The 10,953-nt window shown below is 50.3% G+C and overlaps 1 protein-coding gene across 4 annotated transcripts in view; it reads left to right on the plus strand.

Annotated features, from left to right (window-relative positions):
• The window catches only part of Pax5 (paired box 5), a 193,244-nt gene that overhangs the window by 140,989 nt on the left and 41,302 nt on the right, over positions 1-10,953 (plus strand). For all 4 annotated transcript variants that reach the window (XM_048783361.1, XM_048783364.1, XM_048783362.1 and 1 more), the window contains one exon: positions 5,212-5,313. In XM_048783361.1, coding sequence (XP_048639318.1) covers positions 5,212-5,313 — 102 coding nt within the window. The remainder of the gene's footprint in view (positions 1-5,211; positions 5,314-10,953) is intronic.

A 10,953-nucleotide genomic window follows, 5' to 3' on the forward strand; every position in this document is an offset into this window, starting at 1 on the left:
TGCCAGCCCCTCTCCCCACCAACAGAGGCTCAGGCTGGGGCCAGGCCACTTGGTTCTGAGTCGGGGACCACCCTAGGGACAAAGGGAAAATGCACTCATGGGCTGTGGCTCATGGCCCGAGAGCAGACAGACCCAGGAGGCTTGGGATGTGCCACCCTCAACAATGTGAGCTTGCGTTGCGGAGGCCCCCTCCCTGCGTGCCTTCTCTTGAACAGCTGCAGTAACTTACCTTTAGTACAGGGCCAAATGCCTGAGCTGAGCACATCTAGTCAGCCACCATCCCACGCCTGCTGTAACCAATAAAACGAGATCCCTTCATTCTTCTAGGGGGCCAGCCTGATGTCTTCTTGCTGGAGTTGTGTCTTCCTTCCTAAATGGAAGCCCCAATAAAAGCCTCAACTGTATGTTTTCTCACCCAGTTCTATTTTGTTTCTATTATCATCAGCTCAAAAGATCCCAGTGTCCAGCATCAGTTCAAAGCCTCGCTGTTTCCTATTAGTAATGTCCCCATAGACAGGTTCCTTAAACTCTTCATTCTTTCTTTTATTATTATTGATTAAAAAAATGACAGTGGAATGCATTGCAATATATACCTTAATTTTTCATATCACTGTTTATATATAAAGTATGTTGACACCCAATTCGTGTCTTTATACATGTCAAACTTCATTCTTCAGTTTTTCTCTTTTGTAGGGTGCATATGATAACTGTTGACACCTCATAGAGTCACTAGGAATTAATGCATGTAAAAAAGGAAGAGTGTACATAATAAGAGTGTACATAATAAGAGCTGTTTGGTAATCACCAGTATCTTCACCTCCAGCTTGTGGGTTCCCCTGCTCCATGCCTCTCTTGCACTGGGGACAGGGTGGGGAGCAGGGGCATCTTTGGAAGAGGCAGTTACTTCAAAGACTTGAAGGGCTTAGAAAGGCTCCACAGAGGATCAGACACTCAAGGGTGGGATTTGGAAATTTATATATTAACCTGAGAGCCTGACCAATATTTTAATATTGAACCATCCTTTCATACCTGGAATAAACCTCATTTGGTTGTGGCTTTCTGTTGTGTTTCTAATATCGCTCTATCAGTGATTACACTCAATCAGTGTAATAAGTTAATAGTAGCAAGAATGAAGAGCCCAAGTAACTTGTGACTGTATTAGTACATAGTGAAACTGGCCTTCACTTTTTATTGTTTGTGCTACCTTTCTTAAGTTTTTATATCAGCATAATGTTAGCTTAGTGAAATGGATTCAGAGGTGTTGATTTTTATATCTGGGGAAAGTTTAATAACAGAAGGATATGTACCTTGAGGATTTAAAAGAACTTTCCAAAATAAGAACTAACTAAAATTTTCCCCGTAAAAAGCAAAATGGGGTCTGGGGCTGTAGCTCAGTGGAGAGCGCTTGCCTAGCATGTGTAAGGCACTGGGTTCGATCCTCAGCACCACATAAAAATAAACAAATAAAATAAAGGCATTCTGTCTATCTACAAGTACAAAAAAAAATTTAAAACAAGCAAAATGGATGAAGCCCTAGCATTTTATTTTTTATTTATTTTTTGTACTAGGGATTGAACCCAGGGACACTCAACCACTGAGTCACATCCCCAACCCTTTTTAAAATTTTGTTTAGATATAGGATCTCACTGAGTTACTTAGGGCCTCACTAAGTTGTTAAGGCTTTGAACTTGCAATCCTCCTGCCTCAGCCTCCCCAGCTGCTGAAATTATAGGAGTGCACCACCACACCTGAATTAAGGTCTTACTTTTTAAAAGGACATTTTTATTCTATTTCTTCCAAGGTTATTGAGCTTTTGGCATTTTCTACCTGTTATTAGGTTACTTTGGGTAATTTGTGTTTTCCAAAAAGTTACACATTTTGTTGAGAGTTCCACATTTATTAGTGTGAAGTGTATTCTCTTCTTCTTCTTCTTCATATCATCTCTTTTGTGTCTCTGGTCATATCTTCTCCTCATTCCTTATCTTGATGTTTGTGTCTTTAAAAAAAAAAAATCTTGGCCTAGTTGTTCTATTTTATTGGTCTTTTCAAATAGCCATTCTTGGTTGTGCTTATTGTTGGGTCTGCTTTTCTGTTTCCTAATTCATTATTTTCTGCTTTTTCTTTATCGATTCCTTCTTCCTCTTTTCCCTTGATTCTTTTTATTGCTTTTTTATCTGGCTTTCTGAGTTGAGTGCTTCAGTGAGGCTCTGATTTTCTGAACCTTTGCTAGAGGGATCAAGGTTTTAGAGCGTATGTAACAGTGGCAGAAACCGTTGACCAAACATGACCAAAAGGGCAGCCAGCTATTGAAGGGAGAATCCAGTCCCAGGAGGCAGGAGAGCTGGACTCCAGGCCCAGCTTGCCTCGGATCCACTGTGCTTCCCTCCCAGCATCCTCTCATCCATCCTAAGCAGCTTTGGGAAGCGTGGGCTTCTGCACCAGGCAGGCTCCTATCAGGACAAGGCTCTCCACCCTTTAGGAGGCAGATGTGGAGTCCCCCTCTTATGTCCCAGCCTCCACCGCAACCGTTTACCCATAAAAACTGTGCAGTTGAGTTTCCTTCTGCAAACTGGAGCCAGTAAGTAATGGTGTCAGTGTCCCAGCTGGGAGGCAGTGGAGCTTCTGCACTGGAGCAGACGGGGCCACGCACAGGGCAGTGGAGTGGAGTTTGGCACTGGATTGCTTGGCTTCAAATCTTGGCCAGTAGTGCACCGCCTTGGACAAGTCTCTTTTTCCTATATATGGGGATGGTATTAGTACCTTTCCTCATGGGGTTGTTGAGGGTTAAAGGAGTTAACCATTTAAAATACTTAGGACACAGGCTCTTCTTTTATAATTTCTGTGTAAGTGTTGGTAGTTTTCATCATCGGGGTGTGAGCCTGGGGGCGGGGCCAGGATGGGAGATGCTCCTCTGATTGGTGGGGGAGCCTGCTCATCAGGCCAGCCCCTGCCATTGGCTGTCCTCTCTACCTGTCTTCCATTCTGGCCACTGACATCTCAATCTTTGGCTGAGGCGTGTGTCTTGCGATCACTCCACTTCCTTGGGTGCCTTTCCAGCAGCCTTCAGGCCTCTGAATTTCTGACAGCTGTGGGTGGGGAAGACTGCACACGAGTGCTCCCCACCCCACCGTGGCACTGCTTGAGTAGAAGAGGTCTGGGCTGTTAGGAAATTTGAGCTGAGGTACCTACTGTGCCACCTGTTCCTGTGGGACCGGAGTCAGTTGCTCCCCTCCCCCGACACGAGGACTCAATTTTTCCCTGCAAAATGGTCACAGGGGTTGGTCAAGATGACCCTCCCAGATCCCTTCTTGCATTTATTCCTGAGCACGAATGAGGGGACTGTTATGGACTCCCGAAAGCTCCAGCTCCTCTAGCAGAGCCGCTTCTTTCTTTCACTTAGAAAATATTTTGGGCCCATGCCATTCCTGTAGAAATGGGAGCTGCCACCCAGTGCTGTGGGGGTTGGATTGGAGGAGAGGCACAGCAGGACTGGTCAGGGCAAACCTCCTTCCTCCACATTGTCAGCATGACTGGTTCTGCCAGCTTCCCTTTCTGTTTAACATGGGCACTCCCGGGGAGTCACGATAGCTGTGATGGATGCGTTCTTGTGGGAGACCTCGTCAGCCCTAGGTGTTTGCTCCCCACTAACAATGCCTCATGTGAATAGACTCAGCCAGGATGCCTAGTCCAAAGCCAGGCAGGCAGTGAGCAGAAGGAGGGGGAGCCTCCTGTCTGCTGCTGCCTAGTATTCTGGAAAGTTCTGGACAGTAGGCAGAATCCTGTGGCATGCGGCAGCCTCCAGGGGTTGCTGGATGGTTTTGAATAACGACACTGGAGGACTATTGATTTATTCAAGGCTTATCCCACACGCTGGCTGTTCCTTGGGGGGGGCATCTGTCAGAGGTGGCCCTTCTCCTATGCCCATCTATCTACTTGTGGGGCTCGGTTCAGCGTCATCAACCTGTGTGTTCCTGGACCCTAGGGGAGGCTGTAGAGGCACTCCAGGGCCTAGTCCGGCTGTGTGTGGCCAGCGGTTGCTCATGCACAATCTCAGGGTCTCTTCTACTCTCCCCACCCCCACCCCCATCCCCGTCCTCAGTGTCCACACCCAGAAGAGGCTGGCCTAGTCCCCAGGCCACCTCATTTCCTGCCCACTAAACAGGATGGATGGAAGTGAGTATATCCCTTATTTTTAGGAAAAACTGCAAATTCCCTCTTCAAAGATGGTGTCTTGCCCTCAAGGCCAACGGTAATCACAGAACAGTGTGACCTCCACATCTAGGTTATTGTTCTTACCCGTGGTCACCTTGGGACATATAACTGGCCATAGGAGTTTGAAGGGCTGCAGGCCCTACTCTCACCCTAAGAGACGACGGACCCCGGCAGTGCCTCCCTCACAGTGCTCAGCTGCCTCAGGGTTTCTCCAGCCTCATCTGGAAGCAAGTGCTCTTGGATCCTGGATGAAGCACAGGGTTATTCTCTTAGTGCCACGTCTTATGACAAGGCAGGCTTCCTAGTGTGGAATATGGGTCATCACTACGCAAGGGGTGGCTGCCTGTAAAGAGCTGGACTCTCATGGCTGGAGTGGCCACCCCTTGAAGACAGGGGCCTTCACTCCGAGTCGCAGTCCCAGAGCGGTGTTTGGAGTCGGGAGGTGCTTCCTGAATCAGCACTGAGTGAAGGAGCGGCTCAGGGCCAAGGGCTAGACGTGGGGCTGGAGGGACTGAGGCAGAAATGCCACTGCCCACCGTGGGGCCATCAAAGAAGAGGAGGAGGGAGGCGTTTGGAGAGTCTTTGAAGGTGGTGGTGTCAGACGGTACAGCTGGAGGAAGGAGACTGTGCAGAAGGCCCCTCAGAAGCACCAGCGAGAAGTTGGGGCTGTCCAAGTCACTTGGGGAGGAGGTGGCCCCAGTAGGCTGGCACCTTTGCCGGTCCACCTCCCCGAGGGGTTCTGGTTTCCCAGGGCCAGGCCAGAGCCCTGACTGGGTTCTTGCTGAGTGAAGCCAGGGTGGCTGGAGGTGTGTGTGTGTGTGTGTGTGTGTGTGTGTGTGTGTGTGAACACGAGCACGCATGAGTGGAGGGGGAAACCGGGGGCACGTTGGCATTCAGCGTCCGAACGTGACAAATGTGCAGACGTGTCCGGGGAGCTGTGGACACGAGCAGCTGGCCGCGGAGATGCTCACCCTGTGATTTGTTGCTTTGATTCCTCAGGCCGCGACTTGGCAAGCACGACCCTCCCTGGGTACCCTCCACACGTCCCCCCCGCCGGACAGGGCAGCTACTCGGCGCCGACGCTGACAGGGATGGTGCCTGGTGAGTTTGCACTGTCCACATCTCCACAGCAGGACGCGGACGGGGTTTCGAGGGGGGGCATCCCCCCAAACAGCCCGAGTGACCTCGGCGCTTCTGAGAAGCAGACCTGAATAAATCAGGCGGAGGTCTGGCTCAGCCTCTTCCCTGCGGCTGGGTCTGGGACAGAGGCAGCGGCAGCAAGGGGAGGCCATCAGAGAGAGGCAGTCCTCGACTGTCACTCAAACAGCCCCTTGTCGGCTACATGGGGAGTCTGAACACAGAGGGGTGTGGGGCCAGCAGTCGGGGGCTTCTCCCCAGCCTCCTCTCCCTCTTCCCTCTCGCTCCCACCCAATTCATGTGGCAGAAACCCCTGAGCTGCTCTTGGCCATCGTATTCCTTGGGTGGAGGATGGTGTATTCAAGATTGGCATGTTGGCTGCTGGGTTTGGGTCACCAGATTATAAACTAAACACCACTGAAACCTAATCTCCTCTGGCCAGCAATGTGTTGGTTTCAAGAAATTTGTAAAGGAGACCACTACATCACACCCCCTTGCATCATGGAGCTGGGGCACACGTAGGTGTGGGGTGGCCGGGTGTTCAGGGCATTAGCATAGCAGGGATACCCAAGTACCCTTTTATAAAAGGTGTCAAAAATTGGGGAGAAATCAGGTCTCGGTTACATGTCACTGTACTTCCTTTAAGGGGCAGCATTTTCTCATTTGGCCATTTGCAGGGGTCACACCTCTTTTCAGTGCCTGGACCTAATACACCACTGACTCTCTAGGAAACTAGAAAAGCCAGAGGACTTATCCCCACCCCCTATACCACTTTCTCTTTGGAGTTTCACAATAGCCCTGAGAAGCTGGCAGGGCGCCCTTCCTCCTGCTTTATTAGTGGTTATTTATTAGTGATTATTAATTGATGGCTAATAAGTAATAATAATAATTATTATTATTTTTAAAACTTGAGTCCAGAAAGGGGCTGGGAGTGCCTGGGTCACCCAGAAAGGAGGAAGCAGGGCCACCACTAGAAGCTGGGTAGACCCACCCTAGACCCAGGCAAAAAGGACGCCTGCTCTGAGAACTGCTGCAGCCCTGCCGGGGACAGAGCCCCCACCGCATCCCACAGACCAGGGGAGTCTGCAGGACCAGGGGAGGCGCCTGCACCCCACCTTCCAGCACACACTAGAGACTGCCTCAAGTAGGACCGAGTGTCTTCATGCCTCTTCCCCAGGGCTGTCCCCTAAAGATCGCCCATGTCACCCATGGTGAGCCCCTAGGCTTGAGGACTGACTCATAATGGGAATGTGGACAGGGCTTGGATGTAAGGACCAGTATCCCACAGGTGTGTAGGAAGCCCTGTGTGGTGATGGGGTAGAGCCAGCAGCAGGTGAGATCACGGCAGGGTGGGCTTCCCCCAGGCGGCACATCCTGGCACAGAATACCAAGTCGTTCCAGGAATCTAAATTCCACCCTGGACTTCCAGGTTGTGCTGAAGATGTATTTAACAAGGTAGGAGGATGGAGCATATTTCATTTAACAGTTTGTTAGCTTGATTTATGACTTTTAAATATGAGACATATGGGAAATGGCCTCCGTGTGTGCTCTTGCCCTGGGCCTTGCCCATGCCAGGAAGATCTGCCAGGTTCCACCTGCAAAACCTTCGCCTTTTCTGCTACAAGGATGGGCCCGTGGCAGATCCCAGGGAAATGTTGCAATCAGAGGTGGTGGGGCCCACGACATCCTTTCCCATCCAGCTTCTCGTTGCCCAGTCTTCAGCAAGTAGGACAGATCCCAAGAAATACCCGGGAATGGCCCTTCATATTCATGCAGCATTTTATAGAATGTGAAGTCCTTTCTCTAGAACCCTTTGACGTAACAACCCTGCAAGGTGGGCAGGCTCGAGGGTGTGAGACCCAGAGAAGTCAGGGAGCTGCCCATGGCCACACAGCTTGCAGGTGAGAAATTGATCCCCTGCAGCCTCCCCCTCTCGTGTGCCCACTGCTGCCTCTGTGCTCTCTATCAACTCTGATTCTCAGTGATGGCAGAAGGGGAGGCAGCAGCAGCACCATACCCCATCCTGAGGGCATGTTAGTAGGTTGAAACCGAGGCCACCCAGCTGGGCCTCCCAGCTCCCGCTGCAGACCCCTAAGAGGCCTAGTTCAGAGAAGCGTCTGAACTTTCTCGAGTTTATCCAAACAGAGCCTACCCTCTGGCCCTTGATTCCTCCAGCCCTAATTACCAGGTTCCACACACAAATGGCTGTGGGCCTGGCAGAGCCCCCGCAGGAATGGGTGAAGGCTTCTCATCCATTAGTGGTGGCAGCCAGACTCACAGGACCAAGCAAGGGCACGGCCTGACCTACTCTGCTGGCAGAGCAGGATGGGGTGACCACAGGGCCCCCTGGCGCTCTGTCCTCTGGTACAGAGGGAGGCTGTGCAGTATGGAGGGAGGAAAATAAGAATTTTGGCCAGGGAGCTGCTGCCCCAGTATCCCGACTCCTCCCTCTTCTGTATTTCTATTCCCTTCCCTTCTCCTATTCCTCTCCCTGCCTGGCTTCCTTGCTTTCTCTTCTGCACCTCCCAGTACTTGGTGCCAGTTCAGCACCAGGGCTGGGACGCTGAGCTCAGTGGGCACAACCCTTAGCTCCTGTTACTCAGTCATGTATTTGGGTCTCTGGTTTCCACGGTAGTTTCCACACCTGTTTTTTGGGCAGCCTGTGCATATTGTCTTTGTGAGCACTGTCCCCAGCTCAGAGAAGGCCCCTCTTTTGGCAGAGCCGAGGTTCTGCCCTTTGGGCATAGCAGGATACGGCCCCAGCTGGCTTTCCTGGCCTCTTCTCTCAGCTCTCCACCCCTGACCATTTGCTGATTCCCAGCATGCCTTGGACTCTTACTGGTCACTGGCTTTCCTCATTTTGTGCCTTGGATTGGATTACTTCCTGCTCGACCTGTCAGGATCCAGCTTCATCCTTCAGAGCCAAGTGCAAACATCACTGGCTTCAGGAAACTTCCTGGTGTGGCCTCCACTGGGGGCTAAAGTTTACTCCCCATCAGCTCTGCCCATGTCCACCGCTCTCATAGGGACCTTCTTACCTTCTGCACCCTTCACAGTCCCTAGCTCCTTCTAGGTCCTTTCGTGAGTGCAGGCTAAGGAGGAGATGCAGGGAAAATTACATGGGCCTGTGTATCAGTTTCCTGTGGCAGTTGTAACAAATCACCACAAATGTGGTGCTCACAACTTAGAAACTTATTTTCTGACAGTTATAGAGCCCAGAATTTTGCAATTGGTATGACTTGTCCCAAAATCAAGGTGTTGGCAGGGCTGCGGACATTCTAGGAAAAGACCTAGGTCTTTCTTCTGTGGCTGTCCATGCCTCCTGGCAGCCCTTGTCTGGTACTTGACTCCAAGTCTAGGGTCTTGACCTCTCCCTACTCCATAATTTTTTTTTTAAGTACCAGGGATTGAACTCAGGGGCACTTAACCACTGAGCCACATCCCCAGCCCTTTTTTGTATTTTATTTAGCTTAGCTTTGCTAAGTTTCTGAGTCTGGTTTTGAACTCGTGATCCCCCTGCCTCAGCCTTCTGAGCCGCTGGGATTACAGGCATTACAGGGTGGCCCCCCCTACTCCATCTTTACATCACCTTTGTGTGCCAGTCTCCCCCATCTCCTCTCTTATAAGGGTATTTGTGCATTTGGGACCCCCTTGAATAATCTAGGATAATCTCCCCATCACAAGATCCTAACTTAATCACATTTGCAAAGACCCTCATCCCCCTTTGTGCCCCATCATATAAAATGACATTCACATATTAGGTTCCAGGGATCAGGAATTTCCACTTTGTATTTGTTCGGATTTCTGATTCTTTACCTCTCTGGCTTCTGAGCCCAGGAGGCACTTACTTCATAGTGACTGTGCTGAAGGTGATGATCCCATTTTGCAGACCCAACAGGCCTGTTGGCCCTTTGGAGAAAGCTTTTGAGCTTTCTGGGGAGCTATTTCTCCGACTTCCCTTTCTTTGAGATTGCTCAGCTGCAGTGGTCAGTTTCAGGTATGGAATGGCCTTCCCTCCTCACCTCCAGCAGGCTCAGCAGTGCAATCTACAGAGAAACTGGAAACCTTCCGGGTTGGCTTTCCCATGTAGGCTCTGAAAAACATCAGCTGACACTGCTTCTCTTTATAAACAAAGGCAGCCAGGCACAGTGGCTCATGCCTATAATCCCTACGGCTCAGGAGGCTGAGGCAGGAGGATCACGAGTTCAAAGCCAGCCTCAGCAAAAAAAAAGTGAGGTGCTAAGCAACTCAGTGAGACCCTGTCTCTAAATTAAAGAATACGAAAAAGGCTGGGGTTGTGGCTCTGTGGTTGAATGCCCCTGAGTTCAATCCCTAGTACCCACCCACCCCCAAAAAAAGGATTATAAATGAAGGCTTCCATTTATCCTGTTTGCTTTTAGGACACACAATGGAGGGGCTATCTCCAGGGTGCATTTGGGAAGTTGAACTTTGGGACCTGAAAAAATAGACATAACATTGTTCTGTATTTAATGTTGGCTTGGGTTCATGCTTTCTTTGAATTGGATTTGGTCATCAGGGTGTTGTCCGTCCTGTGGCTCCAGGGCATCCCCACGTCTGCAAAACGTGGCTTCTAGTTGTTCTGTAATGTTTGTAGATTCTGTTTCTGCAACTCTGCAAACTCTGTAGATAGTCCTTTGCTGATCAGGTATGTTGAAGAAAGCATATCCGATATATTGTATCAGCTTAGAATGGAGACAGTTTTCAGATTTTATTTTCATCAAGTCTCAGCAAATGCCAAAAGTTTTGCACCAAAGATTCCATAGTGTCTTGATGGGTGTAACTGCTTGATTCCTGCCTGAAGGTATTTGTGTAACATAACAGATATTGACATGGCATTTGAAACTCTTAAAAATTCTGGGCTGGAGAGGAAATAGAAAGGGAGTTCACTGCCTTTGGCTTCAGTGAGTCTAAGAAACAAGGTAAGCGTCTTTAAAAACAGTTGTGTGCCCTGTCCCATGACCCCCTTACTTGACTCCTGTTTTGGGGCCTTAGGCCACAGTGCCAGGAAGTCCAGACAGTATCATGGTCTTTCTTCCCTGGGTTGCAGCAGATGCAGAAGCTGATTGATGGGAGGCCTGTTGGAGCAACATGCATGGAGGGACATGGCCAGGTCCCTGTGGTCCTGGGCACTCTGCTTGCCATGGACTGGTGGACTTCATTTCAAGATGCCTTGCAGTTAAGTTGCTCAGTGAACTAACAGCTTTTATTCTCTCAAACAAGTAGGAGGAGAGGATGAGGATGGAGCAGAGCTTGAGGGCAGAGTCGGGGTCTGGAACAGCTGCAGGACAGGGCAGGCACAGGGTCTACTGCACTCTGGCAGGAGGAATGAGGCACCTGCTCTTCCCCCTCCACACTTGTGGCTTCTGTGCTTAAAGGACCTCAACCCAGGGGCTGGACTGGGTGGCGCAGCCTGTAATCCCTCGGGAAGTTGAGACAGGAGTATCACAGGGTCAAGCCAGCTTCAGCAACCGGGAGGCGCTAAGCAACTCAGTGAGACCCTGTTTCTCAATAAAATACAGAATAGGGCTGGGTGTTTGAGTGTCCCTGAGTTCAATCCCCAGTACCTCCACCCCCCCCCCCCCC

This window comes from Marmota marmota, unplaced genomic scaffold, assembly GCF_001458135.2.
Source record: "Marmota marmota marmota unplaced genomic scaffold, marMar, whole genome shotgun sequence".
In the NCBI taxonomy this organism is placed as follows: domain Eukaryota; kingdom Metazoa; phylum Chordata; class Mammalia; order Rodentia; family Sciuridae; genus Marmota; species Marmota marmota.